At 35.0% G+C, this 26,698-nt stretch overlaps 1 protein-coding gene across 1 annotated transcript in view; it reads right to left on the reverse strand.

Annotated features, from left to right (window-relative positions):
* The window catches only part of SRBD1 (S1 RNA binding domain 1), a 189,737-nt gene that overhangs the window by 106,291 nt on the left and 56,748 nt on the right, over positions 1 to 26,698 (reverse strand). Inside the window, exons 12-14 of the mRNA XM_072768227.1 lie at positions 26,006 to 26,163; positions 22,299 to 22,389; positions 21,418 to 21,525 (exon numbers count right to left, since the gene is read on the reverse strand). Of these exons, the coding sequence (XP_072624328.1) occupies positions 21,418 to 21,525; positions 22,299 to 22,389; positions 26,006 to 26,163 (357 nt within the window). The remainder of the gene's footprint in view (positions 1 to 21,417; positions 21,526 to 22,298; positions 22,390 to 26,005; positions 26,164 to 26,698) is intronic.

Below are 26,698 nucleotides of genomic sequence, written 5' to 3' on the forward strand. Positions count from 1 at the left end.
ACACAAGGGCCCTTTGAGACACACAGCATGGCTATTTTCTTTGCTGTGCCTTATCCTGCAAAGCAGCTGAAATACACTTGAATCTTTTCTCTCCACCCCCATCACTACCATCCATCTCTTATGCAAAGTAGCAAGCAGACCCACATGCTTTTGTCAAGACATAAGTCTTGACAAAGGGGTTTTCATAGTTAAAACACTATTTTTCTAAATATGCTTCTAAACCTGAAGGCTGTTTAAAGACAGGAAAAGAAAATCTTCATGTTATTGACTCCCCATTTCCCAAAGTTTTCTACCTATAGACTATACTTCCTTAGTTTACATATATCTGCATGACCTGAGTATACTTATTTCCAGAGCCCTACTGCTACCCACAATTCTGGGCTTAGAAACTTTCAGTTTGGTCTATTCAAGGAGAATACCCATCACTTAACCCAGATGGAAAGAAAACCTGAATCTATAAAAATAAAAAAAAATTTAAAAAATCCTATCAATATACTAAACTATACTTATTTGCTGAAGAGATATTTTAAATTTAAAAATAACACAATTTTCTGGCACATCAAATTCAGGCATTTATGCCAAGAGCATATATCAAAGTCTCTACTATTTCCAAGTGACAATCAACCTTGGCTTTGAACAAAAAGAGGATGATTTTGCTTTATGTGTAGGTGGATTCATGAAAATCTGCTTTTAACCTGAATTTTCATAAGTCGAATTCCATTACAATGCAAGAATACAGCTCACTAACTAAACGAACAAAAAGTTGAAATTTTAATAGTACAAGAAATTAATTGGTAAAGCAATTGATCATCACTTCTATTATGAGCTTTTAACTTGTGATTTTGTTTTCAGAATTTACGTAATTTTTTTTGTTGTTGTTGTTGGAATTTACGTAATTTAATTATACTTGTCTTTAAGCCTGTACCATACCTGTATGAATCATGGAAACATGAACCTCTGTGCTTTACTGTTAGAAGAAAGGAAGGTCTGTCCCTCTTAACCTACAGCTAGTTTACATTCCCAAGGGAAATGAGAAGAGCTAAAAACCTCTTGTTGAGAAGGACCAACCAAGAATACAATAATCACTCAAATTACCCTTGGAGCACACTCCCTTAGCTAATAGGAAGCGAAATCTGAAAGTGAAGGGAATCAGGGATGTTGCCCCCAAATTTGCCACTTTGACAGAATAATTATTTTAACCTACAGAGAAACAGCAGGTACAGAAAGTCAGAGAGTCCTTTCTCTGACTCCCTTCCCCCCTGAACCAGGCCATAAGACTCTCGTGTCAGAGCTGTCTTCCCTGTATCCGAGGAAAGGAGTATCCTTACCTCTGAAGATAGAGGGATACCAAGAAACCCAACACTCAGGTCTTGCTAAGTTTCTACCAGTTTACTACCCTAAGCTCATAGCCTTTGTGTCCTATGTTTTTCTACAACTTTCCACTCTTCATCAAACCTAGTATAAAAACACTGTCTTAACCATTTCTTTGGGTTTTCATTCCCTTATGAAGGCTCATGTGTCACATTAAACTTATATGAAATAAATGTGCATGCTTTTCTCTGTTTATCTGTCTGTCAGTTTAATTTTCAGACCCAGCCAGGGACTTTGAAAGAGTCAAGGAAAAGTTTTCTCTTCCCAACCAAACCAAGAAATCAAGCCCTACCCTCCCAGTCATGCCACTATTCTTCTAGAACACCTAACACATAGGTCCAGCAAGGTCATATCCATAGGACAACACACCAGAAGTAGTGGAGAGACCTTCTCATTCTTCCCCCACGTTCTTCATCATATAAAAACTATGTTAGGGCAAAGGTGATCCTTCAGTGATTATTTCCTATCAGCTCAAAACTTATTTCCTTTTAGCTCAAAGACTGCCTAGTTTTATAACAAGGGCTAGTTTATCCCTAAAAGTCCACTCCTCCAGAATGCTTTCCTAAAAACAAACAAACAAACAAACAAAAAAAACAGTTGAAATAGTTTCAACTTAGTATTAAGACAAGCTTAGTTCATGCTGAATTCTAAAACATTTAATAGTGGGAGAGGATGGGAAACTCAAGAGGTGTTCTATTCCACTACCTTAATAAAAAAACGATTTGAGGTCTACAAAGAACAAAATCTGGCAGTCTTGATCACTGAGTCTCATGACCCTTCTGGAACCTGAGGACTTGGATGAGGTCTCTAAGGGTATTCTGATGCCAATACTGTATTATGTGTGATTTGGGGAAATTCTTTAATGCTAAAAAAGAGATGAAAATGGATTAATCTGAATATAAACTCAGTCTTGTTTAGAAGTTTTTTGCTATTGTCTCCATCATCTCCAAATGAACAAAGATTAAATATTAAATTAAGAGTGTTAAAAATAGGCAAGTTTATTCCCTTAAGTCAAACTTTCCAGAAACACCTACCATATTTAAACAACAGATGTAAAAAAGCATATGTGTGCTGGAAATAGCATGAGATTAAAGATCAGATAACCTGGACCTAAGTCCCCATTCCACTAAGTGTTTAATCCATATTGGTCTATAGTCCAGTTTCCACCTGTAAAGTGCATATAATACTCAACCACAAGGCTTCCTCTTAGAAATGAGTAAGAATAGGTGTAAGCAGTAGTAAACCCATGAGAGTATACAAAAAAGCCTGAATTAAAGAATTTACTAAAATCTACTTTTTTTCACCTATAAGAAAAGGACACCATGATTTAAGTTAGAAATACATATTATATCACAAAATGATTTACTATAAAGTAAAAATATTTTCCAAGTAAAACCCCTAAAGTCAGTATTTGAAGGCAAGTTGCCTGATTTTTGACTGAAGTAACCTTTCTTTTACAAACAATCTGAAATTCTTACTGAGAGTAAATCCTAGTTTATGAAATCACATTCTACAAAGCATGGACCTACTGACAAAGCAAATAAGCAGGAATAATTTGTTGTGGTGAGGTAGTATCTTGGCTAATCAGCAGTACTAAATAATACAACTAAAATGTACAACTTCACAAGTAAATATGTATGAATCTCAAAAGACACATGAGAAGTAAAATTTATGTGGCAACTATGAAAGAAAGTTTTACTGCCATACATTATTTTCTAAAATGCAAAAACACCATTCAGAAACATATTCCAACACAAATAATTTAACTATGACTTAGTTTAGCTAGATTTTGAGCTATAATTAGGCAGAAAAACTATTTTCACACATGCCTACATGATCCATGACTGGAATCAAAACAAATATACATCACATTTCTGGACAATTTTCAGCAAGAATAAAATGGAATGGGGGATATTAGAACTGTCTGAGACCTTCTGGCTCCATCATTATGGAAATCAATGAATAGTCAGTCTAACTCAGTGTTTCCAGAGGAAATAATCTATTTTCATCACAGTCTCTCTCAAAGTGTTCCAATTCTCATGTAAACCACTTTTAAAATTATTAACAACTACCTTATACCTTTAAATTTTATAGAAGTAACAATTTTCAAAGTATTTTCAACCCAAAACTTCAACTCTGTCTTAGATTATGAACAGCTATGACAGACCATATTCTTTACCACATAGCTTTATTTGGTCCTTTTCACTGGATGTCACTCTTTAATTTTAAAAGGAATTTCTGAATCTCTTGAGAAAACATACTACTAAGCAGTATGACTGAGACACTTGGAAACTAACAGTGCTTAGCTCAAGAACAGCAAATTCTGGGAATAAGAGAGAGTAGATGAGATGATATTCTACAGACAAGAAGTTGAAAGCACTTCAGAATCAAATGGGACTTCTTATGAGCTACTGTGTGGTAGCACTTACAGAATCCAACACTGTTGTGCTACAATATGTATCAGTTTTCTTTAATCATCACAACAACCCTGTTGTTATCCCATACAACAGCTGAGGAAACTAGGTACAGTATAGAGAGGTTAGGCTTTGCTGATGTTTATACAACTTGTAAGTGGCAGCATTACAACAGGAACACATAGTGTGACCTAACAGCCCATATTCCGAACCACTATTTTACGCTGTGTCCTCTATTCAGCACAATACAGATATCTTATTAATCTTCACTCCTGAGACGCAGATATTATTATTCTCATTTTACTAATTACAAAACTGAAGCTCAGAGAGATAAAGAAACTTGCCCAAAGTCAGACGGCTAGCAAGGAACAGAGCTGAAGTTCAAACTTGAGACTGCAGGAGTCTGAAGTCTATGCTCCTAGACTTAGCACTAGACATCTCACCTGCTAAAGAGGCAGAGACTCCTTCGCTACCACAACCTCTCACCAATCACGGTGATACTTATTTCTCCTCCTCTGGCTCTTCTTTGCAATACAGACTCTTCAATGAATCTAGTGAATATTTAATTAATTATCCACAATACCTCCCAACTTCTTTGAGCACCTGCTAGGAGACTTATTTTGATGACGTTCAGTTTATCTACTTTTTCCTTTTTCTAAAGATTGTATTTATTCATGAGAGAGAGAGAGACAGAGACAGAGATGCAGAGACACAGGCAGAGGGAGAAGAAGCAGGCTCTATGCAGGGAGCCTGACATGGGACTTGATCCCGGATTTCCAGGATCAGGCCCTAGGCTGAAGGCAGCGCTAAACCGCTGAGCCACTCGGGTGGCTGCCCTATCTATTTTTTTCTTTTGGGGTCATATGTAGGAATCCTCTGCCAAATTCAAGGTCATGAAGATTTACTCCTATGTTTTCTTCTGAGAATTTTATAGTTCTAGGTTTTACATTGAGGTCTTTGATCCATTTTAAGCTATAACGTAAGAGTTGAATTTCATTCTTTTGCATGTGGCTATCCAGTTGTGCCACCAACATTTGTTGAATAGACCCTTCTTTCCCCATTGAATGATCTTAGCACTCTTGCTGACATCAGCTGGCCAAAGAAATGAAGGTTTATATATGGACTCTCAGCTCTATTCCACTGATTCATAGGTGTATCCTTCTGCCACTAACCACATTGTCTTGATGATCATTGATTTATAGTAAGTTTTGAAATCAGAAAATGTTGAGTCTTCTACTTTATTCTTTTTCAAGGTTGTCTTGGCTATTAAGGATCCCTTGCAATTCCATATGAATTTTAGAATCACCTGTCAATTTCTACAAATAAGTCAGCTGAAATTCTGATACAGACTGCATTGAGTAAGTAGATCAGTCTGGGGAATATTGTCATTTTAACAATGTCTTCTAATCCATGAACTTGTGAGATCTTTCCATTAATTTCTTTCAACAATGTTTTGTGGTTTTCAGAGTAAGTTTTATACTTCTTTTGTTAAATTCATGGCTAGGTATTTTATTCTTCTAGATGCTATTGTAAATGGAATTTTCTTCATGTTTTGATTGTTGTTCAAGCATATAGAAATATAATTAATTGTTGTAAAAGGTCTTATATGCAACCCAGCTGAACATTTTAATTAAACAGTTTTAGTGTATTCCTTAGTATTTTCTACATATAAGATCATGTCATCTCTGAACAGATAGTTTTATTTATTTTCCCCATTTAAATGTTATTTATTTTATTTTTTGCCTAACTGCTATGCCAGAACCCAATACAATGTTGAATAGAAGTGGTCAGAATAGAATCCTTATCTTATTCCTGAACTTAGTGAAAAGCATCCAGTCTTTCACCATTAACTGTGATGTTAGCTGTGGTTTTTCACATGCCATTCATCAGGCTGAGGAAGTTCTCCTAATCTTTGCTTTTTTGAAAAGATGTTAGATTTTGTCAAATGCTTCTTCAGTGTTTACTGAGGTGGTCATATGAATTTTGTTTTTTTATTCTGTTGACATGATCTATCACATTAACTGATTTTTGGATATTGAACCAACCTTACATTCTTGGGGTAAGTCTCTCTTACCCCAAGTCATGGTGTGTTGTTTTATAGGTTGCTAGGTTTGGTTTGCTAGTCCGTTGTTCAGAATTTTCATATTCATATTCATAATTGATACTGGTCTATTGTTTTCTTGGTATGGTTTTGCTGTCAGAGTAATACTGGCCTCCTAGACTAAGTTCCTGCATTTTAGAGGAGTGAGTGAGGAATTATTATGGCTGTTCATTTTAATATGTGGTAGAATTCAGTGGTAAAGCCATCTGGACCTCATTTTTTTTCGTGGTTTTTGATTACTCATTCACTATCTTTGTTTCAGGTCTATTCAGATAATCTCTTTTCTTGAGGCATTTTGAGTAGTTTGTATCTTTTCTGCATTTGTCCATTTCATCTAAGTTATCTAATTTATTGGTATGCAATTTTTCTTATTATTCCTTTATAATCATTTTTATTTTTGTAAAGTTAGTAGTAATGTCCTCTTTCCATTCCTGATTTTAGTCTTCTCTTTTTTTCTTGGTCAATCTAGTTAATGGATTGTTCATGTTGCTGATGCTTTCTAAGAATCAACTTCTGAGTTCACTGAATTTGTTTTTCTCTTCTCTATCAATTTATGTTATATTTACTATTTCCTTCCTTCTTCTTATTTTTTTTCTCCTGCTTTAGTTTAGTTTGCTTTTCTTTATTCAGTATCATATGTGGAAGTTTTTAATTTGAAACTTCTTTTTCAATATAGGCATTTATAGCTGTAAGTTTTCCTCCTAACACTCCTTTATCTGTATCACAAAAGTTTGGTATGTTTTTATTTCCATTCAATGTGTTTTCTTTCTTTTTTTTTTTAAGATTTTATTCATTTATTCATAAGAGACACAGAGAGAGAGACAGAGAGACAGAGACACAGGCAGAAGGAGAAGCGGGCTCCATGCAGGGAGCCCGACACGGGACCTCCAGGATCACTCCGTTCTGGATCTCCAGGATCACTCCCTGGGCCAAAGGCGGCGCCAAACCGCCAAGCCACCTGGGATGCCCTAGTGTGTTTTCTAATTTCTTTTTTTACTTCTTTAATTATTTAGGATTAATAATTTCATACTCTTCAATTTCCATATATTTGTGATTTTCACAAATTTCTAACTTCTACTTTCATTCTATTGTGCTTATAGAACATATTTTATATTGTTTCTATTCTTTTATTTATCACCATCACTGCTTTAAATTTTGTTTTTATTGTGTTAAAGTATTCATAACATATTATTTATCATTTTAACTGTTCATAAGTATACAATTCAGTGGCATTAAATATACTAAATACATTGTTAAGTGTTTTACAATGACCAGTGTCTCTATCTAGAACTTCTTCACCTTATCCAACCAAAACTTTATGCCCATTAAATAATAATTTGCCCTACCATCTTTCCTCCCACCTCTCCTCCTGTTGGCCTTCATCCCCTTTTGTCTTTTTGAAGATTGCCTATTCTAGGTACCTTATGTAAGTGAAATCATGCAATATTTGTCCAATGTCTGGCTTCTTTCCATGTGCTTATTGGCTATTTGTATCTCTTCTTTGGAGAAATGTCTATTCAAGTTCTCTATTTGTTTTTTAATTAGGTTGTCTGGCTTTCTGGTATAGAATTGTGGGAGTTCTTTATATAAAATTCTGGAACCAGTACTCTCTTCTGCTGCTTCTCTAGATCTCTGTAGGTTTTTGGCTGTATCCTGGCAGTAAATGTTCAGATCTTCTAGCTGTCATCAAAGATGCCAAAAATAAACTGCTCTTAGGCAATTTGTGTGAACAGGTGTGAACTCACTTTCTCACAAGGCATCCTGGGCTGAAGGGGTATCTCTTCCAGATGTTCTTCAGTGAAACAAGATTCAGAGCTTGGGCAGATATACTCCTGCAAGCAGGTGTCTGACTCGAATCAGCAACAGCATGGAAGCACCACTGAAGCCACAGGGCCTGTTGCTGCTGCCTCTGCACTGCTCAGTGCTGACGGCCTGATGGGCCCTCTATGACATCTGGAAATGCTTTCTTTTGACTTGTAATTGACTAGGATATAATTTTCCATTCTTTTACTTTTGTCATTTCTGAGTCTCATGTTTTAGATACTTTTTTTTTAAACACAAAGAGCAACTTTATAAGGTTGTTGCAAGGATTAAATGAGTTAGTGTATGAAAGTATGTAAAAGATAGCACCACTACTATATAACAGGGGCAAATTCCATCCCTTCTGAAGAAAAACACATTAAATCCAGGCATCCAAGATTTTCTAGAGTTAAAACTCCAGGTAAAATGAAGACATAATTTTAAAAATATTATACAATGCATGTGCCTAAGTCAGCAGAAGTAACAAAATTTGCTTTTGAACCAGTAAACACACAGTTGTTGGTATTGTTACATGAAAAATATATAGTATTTGAATATATTTAATATTGAATATATTTAAAGAAATAAAAGAATGTACAATGGGGTAGATGGAACACAATGATGAAAATGTGCTTAATCAAAGGTAACCTTGCAAACTCCTTAAATGGCCACCTGGCAGCACAACAGGCCAAATGAACTTATAGTTCATTTTTTCCTTTGGTAAAGGCCACCTTCTTCCTGAGCTAACAAGGCCAAAGTTTAGTTTGAAAGGGGTGGGGTTGTGAGGTAAGGTGGTGGTATAAGCAAAAGGGTAGCCACATTGTACAGCCAAGAACCTTTTACTGACATTTACTGATTATATTATTACGTGCCAAGCACCATTCTAAGATTTTTAACTGTCTCACCCCATTTTATCTTCTCCAAATCCTCTGGTAGATAATATTATCATTCCCACTTTTAGAGACAAAGAGACCAAAAGACTAAGCGAGACTATATTCACTGTGGCAGTAAGGAATGAAGCTACAATTTGAATCTGGCTCCACAGACTGTTCTCTTAACTACAAAAGTAGAAAAAGAAACCCACACTTGTTCAAAGAACAAATATTCTTATTTACCTGGCATATAAGAATTTCTGATATCTGAGAATATTTGTTATGAGAGGAAAAGATTTAAGTGGAATCCACTAAACACAGGAATCACAATTTGACTACAAATAATAGAAGCAGATCAAGGGAAGATTTAAATGAGATTACCTTAGAAAATAAAACAAAATATTGAAAATGGACTAATTTAACTTTTATTTAATAAAATATAGCTTTATAAATTATAACTTGGTGCTAATTCCTATAAAGGAATGCTAACTTATATGATTCCTTAATGAATGGTATCAGTGGCATAACGCAAAGAACTATGCAGACTTAAATTATAAGAGCTTGAATAATGAACACCATGGTTGGGTTGAGAGGGGAATATCAAGAGCTTATCTTAGAAATATAGCTTAAGGCCAGCTTATGAAAGGCTCAAACTCTCAAAAGGAAGAGGAATGGCAACAAGAGACACTGAAGGAAAGAAATAGTAGAAACATTCCAGAGGGAGAATCAATAGGATTTGACAGCAGTTTGAATGGAGTATATAGCCAAATAAGAAATCAAAGATTATCAATTTTGTGCCCAATGGAACTGCTAGAAAGTAGAGAGTTATAAAAGAATAAAAACACATGAAGAAAAAGTTTTAGGAGTTGAATTAGGTTGAATCTGAGGTATCAGAGGGATACTCAAATGACTGGCAGCAAGCCATGGAAACTTAAGCCCAGATCTCTGGAGAGACTTCAAAATAAGGATGTGTATTTAGAACCCACAGATGCAAAGATGAAGCCCCACAAGTGGATGGAGAAATTATCAAGGCAAAGAAGGTATACAGGGAATGAAGAAAATATTCGGAGCACTAAGTTGAAGAGCAAAGAAGAGGTGCAAGTGTGCACAGAAAAGAGTTATCAGAAGTAGAAATTGAATTATTCAAAAGAAGTGGGAGAAACAGAAGCATATGAAACGGAAAAGGAGTCCAGATGAGCGGACCAAATAATAAATGAAAACTATTGCTTCTATGTAAAAACAAATAAAGGATGCTACACTTACACTGGATTTTGGAGATAAACTTTCCTCTCCCCCTTCATATAAACCTGTCACTTCTCACTAAGGAAATGTAGCTAGAAGAAGGAGAAAAAAAAGGAAAGCCAGTAAGAAATTGAAGAAGAGTAAAAGCAAATCAAACCTGAAAGATCTAAGATACTTTAAAAGCCCAACATGTTACTGGTAGAGTGTCCAGTCAACTTCTTTTATCCACTTCTCACACTCCCCTGCCAAAAACCATGAGTGAGAAAACTATCAAGTTTCAAATATGAAAATTTAAGCAGGGGTATCTAACATCCTTCCAGTCTTTCTATACCATACAAAAATTTATTGAAACAGAAAAAGACTGTTCTCTTGGTAGAAATTTTACTTATTACTTTTCCCACCACAGTCAAAACCATCTAAATAAAAGTAGCATTTCACATTTAGAATGAGATACAGAATTCCCCAAAGAATTTGACAGGTAAGGGCCCTTCACTAAAGAAGTAAAGGTAAGAAAGAAAAAAAGGTATCTGGGTTCCTCTTAATATAACCAGTGAATTTTAATTCAAAATAAGCCTAGGACCTAGAAGAGAAGGAAATCATTGACCCTTAGAAATCAGAGCATAGGATCTGAATAGAAATGCATATCTTCAAAGTATTTCTTATACTCTAAAGACATCACAGAAGCTTCTTCACATCTATATCCCCCCTCAAAGTTTGTATTTTGGTCACACCATTTGAATTCAGAGCCAGAGACATCCTCAGTATATTACTGAATGTAATTGAAAATATCAAGCAGAAGTGACAATGGCAATGGCGACGGTGTTAGGATGAAACCATGGAACTGTTATAGACTCAAATGCCAAATAAGTTGCATATGCTGCTCACTCCCCACATAAACGAAGCTACCTGTCTTCAGGAGACTTCTGTAGCTCTGGAGCACTATGTCGACAATGAGAAAGGCTATTACTAAACTTCTCTGTGTTACTTATACTGTCGGTTTCTTACACTTTACAGGCCAAAGGTTAGTTCAATAAATCGCCAAGACTAGGTCTGGGTTGAAATTTATTTTCCTGCCATATATGAATAAAATGTTAACCAGGTAAGGCAAACAAAATTACAGAATATCAATAGAAAGAGAATATGCTATTTTTAAGGCATTTTAATACTATACAAATACATTTTAACAAAAACCAATTACAAGAAGTTTTTATTACAGTAGATTTTAAAAGAATTCTGTAAGTCAAGATTAAGTAATTTGAAAACAAAGTATAAATTTGACAGCAAATTTCACTTTCTAAAACATTCTGTGATTTCTATTTTTTACTGTTTAGATCAAGATAGTTCTATGGTAAAGATGTTAGGAATGGATCTACAGATAATTCTTATGATTATATCTGAAGAGCAAAATGCTTTTACACATTTTTTCTTAAGTAGAGAGAAACTTCCAACAAATGTTTGTGAAACAAAGAAGGAATCAGTTTCAAAACTGAGCTACAAGAATTCTACCCCCATATATTTAGCCTAGAACAGAGACAACAGCCTCTAAAACACATTTACAGGAAAATATATATTCCACAATACACATATGGCAAACCTTATCTGAGTCCTGTTTCCTTTGTTCTTCTTGAGACTCAGTTTCCCACATTACTATGTTTAAAAGCTTTTTCTCAGATGGTTCAGTAAAGAATAAACAGGCTGTGAAGTTGAACTGGTTAAACAATCTCTGAATAAGATATTGACTTTGCCTTTTATTCTGTCTTTAACAGAGGTTTGATGAATTTTCTCTGGCCACCCTCTTCAATCTCTTTATAACCAAAATGAGTACCTCCTCAACTCTAATCGTAAGCCCCACTCTGGACTAAAGACTCTCTAACCCAAAGAAAAACACAAAAACAAACCATCTTGGGAGGAGCAGAGTTGAAAAAGAATATGTTCTTAACTTCTCATTTACTCCCTTCTCTGGCTAACTATTGCCACCCAACCACCACCACGCCAGCCACCACCACCATAACCAAGCCCTCCCACAAAAGACTTGAAACAACTGCTTTAAATTTCTTTTAGTGCAGCAAGCAATAGCTTGTAAAAGGATGCAAACCAGCTGAAACATTTGACAGACAGTGTTAAATACCAGGGAATTCCTATCAACCATTTTACTTTAAAAGGTACTTTGATGTTAGCTATCTTTCATGTACCTCTTTCATGGCACATTAATAAAGAAAACGGAGCTGAAGTAAATCAAGTCCCAAGGTCACATCTAGAATTACAGCACTGTAGGTACCTGATGAAATACGGATTAATGCTGCATGAGTAGTGAATAAATAAAAGCACCTCTACCCACCAATCAGGCAAGTTTTACAAGTGCTTCTGAACTTTATTCTGCAACTAGACCTGAGACATCTTTAATCCCTCATGCCCCTGAAACCTAATTATCATAATGTGAACCCAAATGTTAGGGTCCCTTCAAAATTCAAGTGCTGTGAAGCAGAAAAGTAATGGGAATTAAGCTGGGTGTAACCTTAGAAATGTACGGATGTGGGGGAACTTGAAAGTGGTATTTCAATAAGTTAGAAGAGCATAATACAAAGATTTAGCCACATAAAATACATTAGACTCAAAAGGTTCCTCTCTCTCTCTCTCACTCTCTCACACACACACACACACACCAAAAAAAAAAAAAAAAAAAACCCTAAACCATATAAAACACAAATAAGATGGATTAAAAAAAAAAAAATCCTTAAATGCTCCCAAATAATCAATGGGACATTTTTTTAAAAAATGTCAGCGAAAGGTGAGGAAAAACAGCAAGCTCTTTAATGCCAAAGAGAAGAGGAAAAAATGAACCAGAATAGGCAAAAGAGTTAACAGTCTCAAAGTAAAACTCATCCCATTAGTAATTTGTTGATAATGTAGCCCTATTCCTTTCATATCTAATTTATTGAGGAACTATGATTTCAAAAAAGAGCTAAAATTACATAATACAAATACATTCATCTTGTACTTACTACACGTTTGTGTTCACTACAAAACAGAATTCAGCGTAAATCAAAACCGCTCTGGGCCCTAATCACAGAGACAGTTATTTAGTGTCCCAAAAGATCTATAATACAACCTTATAACATAGTTCCTAACTTTACTAAGTAAAGAATTTATGGAAAGGTCTGTGAATAATTATTTATAAACATTAGAATTTTTAAGATTTATTTATTTGAGAGAGTGTGCAAGCATGCATGCATGGTGGGGAGAAGCAAACTCCCCACTGCGCCGGAGCCCAAAGCAGGGCTGATTCCAGGTTTCCAAGATCACGGCGCAAGCTGATGTCAGATGCTTAACCAACTCAAGAGCCCCTATAAGTATTAGAATCTTAAAAACTATTCTATGTAACTGATGTCTCTATGGCAGAAAATACTGTTTATCTGACATATGTATATTAATAACAGAACTGTGTACAGATGAAAATGGTGAATTCCATTCCACTTTCAAGATCACAGTAAAATGTTAGCTTGGAGGAGGATCTAGGGGTTTAAGACTGTACATACACAAACTGGAATAGAGAAAAAATGTAAAACAATTGCTTAAAATAAGGCGTTGTTCCTTCCATTTCTAAAGGTTCTCAAAAATACTCACAAAATCCCAAAGTTCATCACTTGTTACATTAAAGCTGAATATACTGTTGTTTTAATTTACATTTTAGGTTCTGTTATAGCAAATACACTTGTCTAAACAGAACATCTGTTTTGGTTATAATACATTTTATCTTTGGCAAGAACTTGTAATAAAACTAACAAAAACAATCAAGAATCTTTATTGGATCTGGCAACAAAAGCAGATTTGTAACCAAAAACCTTAAGACGAGAAATGACCATCACTGGGCTCTAGGCCAGTTCTAATCTAAGTCAATAAACAAAGATCTGCAAGAAGGGCTACAGTTAAGGGGGGTTGGGGTAACTCCTGCAGATATTTAAATTGGACTTAGGGATACAGAAACACATGGGTTACAAAACTGGTAAAAAATATGTTATTTTGATCAAAAACTGTCAAGCTGAATCTGAATACAAACAGTATTTTAAAGCCACACACACACACACACACACACACACACACAATTATTCATTCCTTATGCCTCCTTTCCAATATACGTCACTGAAGTGGTCTATTTAAACATATATTTTTAAAAGTATTCTGGCCATTTCTACAAAATAAATATAAATTATATGGGTTGTAAAATAATTTTACTTTAAAATGTAATTAATGTCACAAACATCCCAGAAAGGAAGCCGTATAAAAAAGAGTCTAGTGTTTATGATAGTCACAGAAATGGAAAAAGGATTATCAGTCAGTAAGTGAAGGGTAACAAAATTCTACAATATCACAGTACATTTTCTCAAGCCATTAATGTAGAAAGAAGTGAGACAAATATTCTATCACCCTAACTTATCATTAAGCATAGTATTCAAATTAATATCCAAAAAAATTTTTAGGTATCACAAGTTTTAAAGCTAATTCATGGCCTTCATCACTGCTATAAACTGGAAATGGAGGAGATAGTATTTTTAAATACAAAGAAATTGATCTTACATACAAGAAAAGCAGAATTATTGCACTAGTCAAAAGTAAAATAATGGGGCAACTGGATGGCTCAATCAGTTGGGTAGCCGACTCCTAATTTTGGTTCAGGTCATATCTTGGGGTCTTGGGTCTGAGCCCCGTGTTGGGCTCCGTACTCAGCAGGGAGTGTAGTCTGCTTGGGGATTCTCTCTCCCCTCTGCCTCTTCCCCTGCTCACATGTGCACATGGGCTCTCTAAAATAAATAAACTTCACAACATAACGAGCATTACATAGCTAGATAAATCTTAAATCACATAATTAAGCTTATTGATTTGAAGGAAAGTAAATTTCTTTAAACTAAAACAAAAAAACTAGAGCCAGGTGGTTTGGGAGATCTGCTACACATTATTCTGATAGAATCTTCAATGGTCAGATTTCAGGGAAACCTTAGAAATTATCCCATCGAAAACTCTACTGAAAATTCCTTCTAACATCACAAGTCATTTATTCTTGTGCCAGTTCATCTTGTTAAATTAGGTTCAACAATTCAAGTGTTTCAAAAACTTTTCTAGGGGATCCCTGGGTGGCTCGGCGGTTTAGCGCCTGCCTTCAGCCCAGGGCATGGTCCTGAAGTCCTGGGGTCAAGTCCCACATCAGGCTCCCTGCATGGAGCCTATTTCTCCCTCTGCCTGTGTCTCTGCCTCTGTCTCTCTCATGAATTTAAAAAAAAAAAAAAAAAGGAGAGAGAGAGAGATGACTAAAATATGGTGTGACCAAACAAGAGAATTAAAGAAGAAAAAGAAAAAAAAAAAGAAAAAGGAGGAGGAAGGAGAAAAAAAAATGAGGAAGGAGGAAGAGAAGAGGAGGGAGAGGAAGGGAGGAAAGGGGAAGAAATCAAGTGTCTTTGCTGTTTACAAAACACTACAGCTAGCAATAAAGGCCTTCAGAGAGAAAGGGAAAAATCAGCATCCATTCTTTTTTCAAAACTACTCTCAAAACCAATTAACAGCTTTCTATTCTTTGTTTCTGTTACCTAAACTGATTAAGGTCCTCAGTTTAATTTTTGGTTTCTTAGAGACTAAAGCTTCAAAGCAACTCTATCAGTAACTGAGAAGATAATGACGTTTTATGGCTTCACAAAGAAGTCAGAAGACTTAAAGAAAAGATAGAAAAATACAAACTTGAGGGAGGTCTGCATATAAAAAAAACAAAAAAATCTTGATATTCTTGGACATATAAGAGGTTCATATTTTCCACAAAAACTAATATACTTTATAATATTCTAGACTCAAGAATAATAAAAAACTCAAAAGCCATAAAGTAAAAGACAGATAAATCTTAAAAAAATAAAATCTAGAATTCTATACAAAATAAAGCCTGGGGCAGCCCAGGTGGCTCGGTGGTTTAGCACCGCCTTCAGCCCAGGGCCTGATCCTGATTGAGTCCTACCTCAGGCTCCCTGCACGGAGCCTGCTTCTCCTTCTGCCTGTGTCTCTGTCCCCACCACCCCCCTGTGTTTCTCTCATGAATAAATAAATAAAATAAATAAAATCTCTAAATAAATAAATAAATAAATAAATAAATAAATAAATAAATAAATAAAGCAAGCCTGAATTTAAACACAAAATGGACAAAACTACTTGCATAATCAGCCTGATGTGGGACTAGAACCTGGGATCATGCCTTGAGTGGAAGGCAGCTACTCAACCACTGAGCCACCCAAGCGTCCCTTTATCTGGACTTTTATACATACTTGTGATATAAATATTAAATAAAGGCATCTCAAATTAGCGAACGTGCTGAGAAGTTTTGGGAGAAATAGCATGATATAATCTCAGTAATAAGCTGGGTTTGGTAATTAAGCATTTAATTTAAGCATTTTTCAGTTTAGGTAAGGTGCCTCTTTAAACCTGTAGTCCACTTTTTAGAATGGATTTGAAAGCAATAAAGCTATGTGCAAAGATGTGAATGCGAAAATATTCATTGTACCTTTGCTGATAATGGGGACGATTAGAAAAAGCCAGCTGTCACACAATGAGGAATGAATAAAATGTAAGATCATATAAGAGTTTAACTGTAGCAATTTTCAATGACTTTGTAAAGTCCATTGATCAGCATGGGAATATATTAAGTGGAGGAAGTGATGTAAAACATGTACAGTGTGAGTTCCTTTTAATAACATACACAATCTAGAAATATGGTCTAAAATATAGGTAAAATAGAAACACCTATCAGTTATCTGTGTTTTCCAGTATGCAATAACAAATATTAGTATCTCTAAAGAAATTTTTTTTAATTTTAAGCAAAAGACTTTCATTAGCTTCACTTTTAGACATTTTTCATAAATGAGTTAACCCTTTGAAGCTCAAGATATTCCCTGCAATTAAGTCAGACTCTGGAAGATACAACAATTTATCTCAAGGAACAGAATTATGATTTCTTAAATTATATTTTCTTTCTATTAATGGTTGGTACCTTCCTGGAATTAAAGAAGACAGACCTCTCTAATGTGTACTTTACAGATGTCTAGCACCAACCCTTTTCTCCTAATACAATCTAGTCATCCACTTCTGTTTCAATGGCCAAACCGGCTGGTCTACATCTAACCTCAAACCCACAACCCCATGCCTCTCCTGTATCCCTTCCCTTTTTTTCATCCCCTCATCACACATTGCATCTCCTCAGATCACTCTATTTTCTAATTCCTTCATTATCCTAATGAACTAGGGCATTGGGAAACAAAATTAATTTTTTTTCTATATTTGCCTCTTCAAAATCACTTGTATACTGCAGCTTTCAGGGTGGAAATATTAAGTGCAGGGTTTGAATTAAAGCACAAAATTTTCTTTTCCATTTACTGCTCCCAGGTTTTAAGTGGTCTCATATGATTCTACAGAATGCACACAATGCTGTAATTTCTAGCAGGGTTTCTACTATCAGCGTAAAGTGTGCCAATCATAGTTTGAAATATAAGAAGGCAAATATTAAACATTCCTTTTAATTCTTTCACAGTTCATTAAATAAATATATAACTCTAATCATGTCATATTTTTACTTCAGAAATTTTCATTTATCTTGGTCAAAATATAATCTCTAATCTGCCAAATGCAAATTTCTCTATCGATGAAAAAAGAGAGAAAACAGTAAGTCACAGATTTACCAGAGCTTTAAGCTGAGGGGAAATTTTCTACAGTTGTTCCATATTGTAATTCTGGTCAACAGGCTTGAAAAGATTTATCTGATTAATAGTAATTTAAACCTTAATGTTTAAGAATTCATATTAGTAAATATTTGTTGAGATGGTCCTATAAGTACAGAGTATGTTCAATGAGAAGGAGGTAGAGATAAATAAAACATGATCCCCTGATTTAAGAAGGTTTCCATGGAGGAGAAACTAGATATATCGCATATAAACATAAATGTATTGTAAGGAGCTAGCCATTTCTACATCTCAATAAATTTTACCACTGCCACACAAAAACACTATTTTCTACAAAAGAAAAACCCAGTCAAAAGCAGAAAATAATCAAGTATAATAATTTAACATGAACAGAAACAAATATTCAGATATTCAAAAAATGAGTATGTGCCTACTATGAGCCAGGAGACTGAAAACAGAATATCATACCAGCATATACTTAAAACAAATCATACTTAAAATATTTTAGAACTTCTCTTCACAAACACTTCCAACTTTAAACATATGTAAGTAACTAAGCCTTAGCACCATTATATCCTACAATTTAATTCCAGGCTTTTTCTCATTTAGTAATGGGGATTTGAAGCTTTGAAAAACTTCTACCATAATATGTATTTTTAGCAGTACTATTTTTAAGATATCTTAAGGGTAGGGAGAGAAACGGGAGTGAGGGGAAGTTGGATGGATGATCAAGGTGTATAGGGTTTATGAGTTAGGAGATAAGTCACAGAGCATGTTAAGCTATGGTAGGTAGGCCAAGGAAAAAGTGTTGGAAGGAATGAATAAGAGAAAATATACTGGTGGATATGTAAGGAAAAGATTTTTCAGTATGAATACCTGACAGGATTACAGGAACACATAGAAGATTATCTGTTCAGGAGGTAGTAAAAATGACTGCCAGAGAAAGCATAGAAATTTTAACTTAAATGTAGTCTACTATGTAACTTTGAAGTGTTAGATGAGAAAACAGTGATTCCTTATAAAGGCAAGGGGAACAGGCAAAAAAAATGAAGTCAAACAGCTGATTTTCTGAAAGCACTCACTGTAAACTATGATTAGGCATTTGCATTACTTAAGGACTTCAAAAGCATATACTAGAATACTAGCAGAGAGATTCCACAGTACATTAAAAAAATACACTGTAACCAAGTGGGGTTCAAATCAAAACTGCAAAAATGGTTCAAATGTAGGAAATCTACTACTGTAATTCAGCATACTAATAGGTCAAAAGAGAAAAAAATACACATGATTATAGTAAAATTCTAAAAAAGCATAAACGTTATCTTTCTTGATTTAAAAAAATAAAATAATCATTATTTTAAAAACACTTGTAGGGGATCCCTGGGTGGCGCAGTGGTTTGGCGCCTGCCTTTGGCCCAGGGCGCGATCCTGGAGACCCAGGATCGAATCCCACATCAGGCTCCCGGTGCATGGAGCCTGCTTCTCCCTCTGCCTATGTCTCTGCCTCTCTCTCTCTCTCTCTCTGTGACTATCATAAAATAAATTAAAAAAAAAAAACAAAAAAAAAAACTTGTAAATAAAAGCTATTTCCTTTATTTTTTTTAAAGATTCATTTATTTATTTATTTATTTATTTATTTATTTATTTATTTATTTATTTATGAGAGACAGAGAGAGACAGAGACAGAGACAGAGACATGGGAGGAGGGAGAAGCAGGCTCCATGCCGGGAGCCTGACGTAGGACTCGATCCCAGGACTCCAGGCTCGCGCCCTGGGCCAAAAGTAGGCACTAAACCCCTGAGCCACCCAGGGATCCCCAAGCTATTTCCTTTAAATGATTTTTTAAAATATACAAAAGGCAGTATTAGACTTGAGGGAGGTACTAGAAACATGCTCATAAAAGAAGAAAAAAAAGGGTCTAATATCATTATTATTATTTAACAGCTTTTCAAAGATACTGCATGGTACCATTAGACAAGAGTAAAAGAGTAAAAGAAAATCAAAAGATATAAAACTTGAAAAGGAATTCATTATCTTGTGCAGATGGTATGACCATATACCTAGAAATCTAAGAGAATCAACTAAAAATTATAAACAATGAAAGAATTCTGTACTATGCCTAGGGACATAATTAACATAAAAACAGTATTCCTTTATATAGAGATAAAGATAATGTAGTAAAGTAATTCTTAATAGATACACAAAAATAGATAAATGCAAAAGAAGTTTTAATATTTAATATACGAGATAATTATGAAGAAAATGTCAAAGTGTTACTGAAAACCAAGAGCACTCTCCATTTTAATGATGAAGTAAGGTAAAGCTCAGAGAGGCAGAGTAACACTTCCTAGCATGTAAATGGTGACAGTAAAAGATGAACCTAGATTTGTCTGACTCCAAAGCTCATCCTTCTTCTACTGTAAGACACTGTTGAAAGTTCAATAGATGGACCCTCCATAAGCAAAACCAGATGAAATTCAAGAAGCCTTCACTATTTAATATTTTTAATGATCTAAAAGTTCTATTTGTAAGCACTACAAACGTACCCAAGATATTTATATTAAACATGAACAAGTTAAAAAAAAAATCAGAAAAGTTGCCTGAAATAAACTGAACCAACTATATCAGGTCGTTGTGTTCAGTTCCCAAAAGGACTGGATGCAGGACACTTGGCTGGCTCAGCTGTTGAGCATCTGTTTTCAGCTCAGGGCATGATCCTGCGGTGGGACTTAATCCCATATTGGACTGCATGGAGTCTGCTTCTCCCTCTGCCTCTGTCTCTGCCTCTTTCTCTGGGTGTCTCTCATGAATGAATAAACTTTAAAAATCTTTTTAAAAAAGGACTATATGCATGTACACAGTTCCCAGAATAGAGAAGATCCACAGTATTCCCCAGACTACTCTGAACAAGAAGGGGTACGGGGTGGCGCTGAGGTGGTCTTTTTAATCTGGTCCTTTCCTGAACCATGGCCCTGTAGCACCTACAGCTTGTTCCTGACCTCCTAATTCCCTTTGGTTACCCCGAATTTGTTTTCCTGACATCTTGATTATACTCTTGGCAGATGGAACACTACACTAAATACAAGGCCCTTCTCTTTTGGCCTACCTCCATGGATCCTAGGATTCTTCTTCCAGTGTTGGGTTTTGTTTGATGATCCTGTCAGTCACATACTCATCAGCTGACTATACTTAATTACAAGATTTCTTAAACAGCAGCAGAAGATGGTGCTTGTGCACTCCTCCCTAGATATCAGCTATGGTAATTCTCTTGTCATGCAATTAAACCCAAAGAACTTAATATTCTACTGTAGTTTGGAAAAGGTAAGCCGGGCCACCTAAGGTCCAAAGGTAAAGTAAGGAAACGACGGTGAATGAAAGCAGAAGTACTACAGATCTAGGGGCAGGACTAGAAAAATGGGTCATGCCGATCCAAAGCTATTCAGAAATTAACTAGATACCTATATAAAATGAAAGCTTGTGATGAAGATACAAACAAGAAAGGAATATCAGAATTACCTGTAATTGATAACACTTACCTTGGCTGTCAGTTCTAAAAACCAACAATTTATAGGCATCAGAACTTTGCGAGAAAAAAAAGCTAAGTTATCCACAGTCCTATGTCCTAGATAGTAGTTAATTAGAGTCCTCCCATAAGATACAGCCTGGAAAACTCCATGAAACCAAGTAAGCCCTATCCTGCTATTCTATGAGAGTTTTCAGGATATTGAAACTCAAATTTCTCTAGGAGACAGACACTTTACATTGTCCTACAAAGAGCTTGTGTGCAGTAAGAGGTGGTATACAGGCAAAGAAGATGCATATCACAAAAAGAGAAGAGAGAATTCATGACAGAAGGAACTGTAGAAGTTCTTTTGCCTCTCAAAGAAAACAAACATTCCTAACATCCTTACCAGTAAACAACATCCAGTGGCGCAAAGTAATTTTTCATTATCAGGTCAGCAAAGTAAGCTTCTGTTTCCCGGCAGGCAGTTCCATTTCCAATCACCACCGTGCTGCAGCTTCAAGGGATAAACAAGATGAGAAATGGAATGAGCTCAAGGCATGGTTTAAATCAATCAGGAGAAAATAACCAGAATGCACAAATACTATCATACGATGATCTTATTCTCTCATATAGCCAAGCAACATCTCCACTATTTCACAAAGGAGACACAGACTTTTGTAGAAAAAAATAGGACAATGCCCCTGCCTTTGGTATGGGAGGCAATGGAGAAATATTTCACTGTCAAACAATCAAGAACACTCAGCTTTCTTCCCATCTAGAAGGAACCAAATTTACACATAGATAAGAAATTCTGGAGCATTCTAGGCCATAATAAAGACACCAGGACTGAATTATGTGATATGTTGTCAAATAATGTCTGAAGCTTCAAACTACTATCACACATCTACTCCTCAGATCCATAAAAAAGAATGGAAGGAAGGAAGAAAAGAAGGTGGGGGAAGGGAGAGAGGAAAAGAGAGGGAAAGTGAGGGAGAATAAATGAGAGAGTGAGAGAAAGAGAAAGAAACCCCGAATCAAAGAATTCAGTGCTCACTTTTGCTCACACTACCACCTGTCATTAGCGAAGGTGGCAGAGGAAGGAAGAAGCATCCCTCCGGAGTCTCCAAATGTACAGTTCTTCAACAATTTGCCCCAGCATTGTTTTACATGATTCCTTCTCTCTCACCAAAGCACTTCCCTTAATCCCTCCCTCCAAATTAGGAGTTTCAAAGGTATCTCTGATTGGCTGAGCCACAGAAGTACTCAAAAAGTTACTTATTTTCATACTTGAAATTCAGCAAAAGTCTCTTTATTTTCTCTGCCTCTCGGAAGCCTTGTCCACAATGCAAGTAAACCACATCAGTATGCAGTATCTGACCTTAGAGAAAATGAAAAGAATAAGCCATTTTGTAAGAAATTACAAAACACATAGATGATTTGATTAAGTAATTTGTACCAGAAAAGGGAACTGCTTTATCTTTTAAAATGCAGGATAAATCATTCACATTCACGAAATCAGATTCTCCTAAGTAGTCCGCAAATTTGTTACTTCCAAAGTTATGAGAACAATATTTTGCTATTTATTATTAACAAAATCATTATTAACTAGATTATACACCATTATACTTAAAAGAGAAATGGTTTTTAATAATATGTAACATCAAGCTAACATCTACTGATATGTACCAAATTCCAGAAAATGTTGTAATACTCTTCTATTTCTTCTTTTGGATATGTGGATTTCTTTACTTTGTGTAATTCTTAAGCTGCATATTTATGATTTGTGCGCTTCTCTATGTTACCTTATATTATTATTTCAGTGAAAAATATATTCAATATTTAAGGGTAATGACATCAAGAACAGGAATCATGAGCTAAGTGACCAACTTAGGAAGCTATGAAAAGAACAACAGAATAATCTCAAAGAAAGTAGAAGGAAGAAAATGATGAAGTTAAAAGCAGAAATTAATGAAACAGAAAAATATATACATAATAGAGAGGACTGGTGAAGTTTAAAGTTGAAAATCACTTAAGGAAAACAAATACTCTTAGCAATACCAATCAAGAAAAAGAAAGAAGATATAAATATATTGAAAAAAGAAGATATACAAATAAATCATATAGAAATGAAAAGAGGATATTACTAGAGCTTCAGGACAGATTAAAAAGATATAGAGACTATTATAAACAACTTCATGTTAATTTAAATGATGAAACGGATAAATTTTTGAGAATGTGTTACCAAAACAGACTAAAGATACATACATATATATGTGGGAGTGCATACGGTATTTTTAAAAAGTCATCCTACAAGCAATACAAATAACATCATATCCAAATACAAATACACATGATATTTCAACAGATGCAGGAAAAGATACTGATAAAACATTTTTCCCATTTACTGTAAAAATGTATAGAATAATAAAAAAAGATGGAGAAAGTAGGACAGCAAAACCAAAAACCAATAGTTATATCTGTAACAAAGTTAACTCCACAAAACTAAAAAGATGATCGATCAAGTGGGGACAATGCAACTATCAGGACCTACGTGCATTGGCATTTCTGTGGAGCAAGTAGAGACAAGCAATGAAGTATCTCATGGATGAAAAAATATCAAAAGGTACTTTCCTGTGATATGGGAAAGACCTCCACATACTCTTAATTTATAGGTCAGTAGAGAGACTGCCCACTGAGTGCAAGAAGGACTGGAAAACTCTGATCTCTATGAACTCTTGAAACTAACATGCAGAATATTCCTTTTAAGACAAAAATCCCAACTGAGGAGAACCTGTTAGGAATCATATCCCTATTGAGAAAGATAGAGATAACATGGGCAAAGGAAAAAGAAAATCCAGGTAAAAGGGAGAAAGCATCAGGAAAGCAGATTCCAGAAGACAGAAGACTCTATATTCATGTAGATATTAAGGTGCCTTCCCATGTCAGTAATTTGGGGAAAAAAGAAGTGATAGCTCCAGAGGTATGTAGCTAGAAAACTTTTCCTGACCTGGTCTTCTATACCAACAGCTGGGAAAAACAAATTTTATGTAAACCTAAGCACAGAAAAAGATTACAGTCTAATTCCATATAGAATGGATATTTTTTAAAAAGGAAATTTTAAAAAAGACTAGCATGACCTTACAGAAAGATGTGTCCACAAAACAGAAAAATTATAACCTAAAGCTACAAAAATATAATAGAAAATGAGAATAATGTAAATCAGAATTAGAAAACCCTAGAAATAACAAGTTCAAAACTGAATTAGACATGAAAAAGTTATTTTCAAAAGAAAAATCTAAACCAAAAGAAACACAAGTATAGAAGTATTACATATTATATGTGATATATATGTAATACATAGTATCATAGAATCATAGTACATAACAATATAAATATAATAAATAAGAGAACTATGGGCAGCCCAGGTGGCTTGGCATTTTAGCGCTGCCTTCGGCCCAGGGTGTGGTCCTGGGGTTCCAGGATCGAGTCCCGCGTCAGTCTCCCTGCATGGGGCCTGCTTCTCCTTCTGCCTGTGTCTCTGCCTCTCTCTGTGTGTCTCTCTGTGTCTCTCATGAATAAATAAATGAAAAATCTTTAAAAAAAATAAGAGAACTATAAGGTAAAAATAAGAAAACATAAAACGCCAAAAAAAAAAAATTAAAGTGAAGAAGTTCACTATAGAACTGAAATCTATTTCTTATAAATACCAAATGGAAATTCGAAAACTTGAAAACACAATAATTTAAATAAATAATTCAATGGATAGTTTTAATTGCAGATCAGAGATAACAGAATAGAGGCTTAATTAACATAAAGACAAACAACAGAAAACAAAAGAATAAAAAACAGAAGAGGGAGTTGAAAGGTCCAACATATATTTAATTGGAATTCCAGAAAGAAATGCAAGAAGCTCTACAAACCCAAGCAGAATTCATGTACTAAAATCCCCCACAAACGCGCACGCGCGCGCGCGCGCACACACACACACACACACACACACACACAGAACTAAGTACATCATAAGAAACCTCTGAAAAACAAGAGAGAAAATCTTAGCAACCTGAGGAAAAAAGATATCATTACTTTCAAAGGTGCAATAATAAGACTTTTGGTTGAGTTCTCACTCTCAACAAAAAGTGTACCAGCCAAAGGGGGGGGAAAAAATGAAATGACACCTTTAAAGTACTGAAAAGAACACCAATCATGAATTCTATACCCAGCAAAAATATCCTTCAGAAATGAGGATAAATCAGAATCATTTTAGACAAAAAAGGACACAATTTGTCACCAGCTGACCCCACATTAAATGTAATAGTTTAGAGAGTTAGGCAGAGAGAAAATAATCTCAAATGTAAATACAGAAATGCAGTAAGAAATGAAGAGCAAAGAAAAGGGTAGGTAATAAATATGGGGAAAAAAATGCTGGGCAAAACAATACAAATGTCTGGTATTTTAAAAACAAAGAGTTAAAATGCATCATACACAAATACACTACAATAAATACAAGTTGATGGGGGATAGTTACTAAAACCTGAGCCTAGTTTCAACATTTCTTCTGTGACATAGGGAAGGGCATAAATAATAGTAATATGTGGAGATTTTTTATCAACAAAAAGACAAATAAGAAGTTTGACTTTCTGGCTCTCCCATCGCTATATGTGAGAAAACTATTTTCTAAGCCTTGAAATAATTAACATTATTTCCAAATCCTCACAATATGTATGATGTGAAACTTATGACCAACCAAACAACTTTTATTATTTTTATTTATTTATTTATTAAAGATTTTATTTATTTACTCATGAAAGACACAGAGAGAAAAGCAGAGACATAGGCAGAGGGAGAAGCAGGCTCCATGCAGGGAGCCCAATGTGGAACTCGATCTAAAGACCCTGGATCATGCCCTAAGCCAAAGGCAGATGCTCAACCACTGAGACCACCCAGGCATCCCCAATCAAACAACTTTTAATTGAAGAGCTGAAAGTTGTGCTTACTGGTAGGAGAAATTATAGCCAATTTGCAACCATGTTTGTAGCCAGGATCCACTCCCATCAAGGTGCGCCCTGGAACAGGGCTTGTTAAAAGGAGCTGACGGAGGTTCCGTCCAAACATTAGCACTGATTCCTTCTCTGCATCTGATGTTAGTTTGGCTCTTTAGAAATAAAAAATAAATAAATAAATAAATAAAAGGAAAAAAGTATTTAGTTTTTCATTCACCCAAAGTTTCTTCCTAAAAAGTGACATCCCATACAGGAGTATTTATTGTAACAAAATGAAGAAAATATTACATATAAAATTATATTGAATCTATTTTTGTTAACTGCAGTAATACATGAAACCACAAACTATTCTGATGTAAATCTGAGGAGTCTGTCATACTTACATTCCTTCCCTATCTGTTCTTTATATACAAAATCTATATGTATAAATATTTATGTATGTGACAGAAACAGAGTATATAAAGGCCTAGACATCACAAAGGAAGTCAAGTTAATGATTTGATTAAAAATATAAAAACAAAATTAGTGATAAATTATTGAATCCTAAGTAGTCTCTTCCCATCAATACTTAGTTTTACCCTTTTACCCATAACAAATCTCAATGTCATTCTCTCACTCTATTCAATTCCCCACGTTGAGCCCCACCTTGTCATTCTCAGAGATGTGACATGACCAAGAATATTAGTA

This window comes from Canis lupus, chromosome 11 (genome assembly GCF_048164855.1).
Source record: "Canis lupus baileyi chromosome 11, mCanLup2.hap1, whole genome shotgun sequence".
Lineage (NCBI taxonomy): Eukaryota > Metazoa > Chordata > Mammalia > Carnivora > Canidae > Canis > Canis lupus.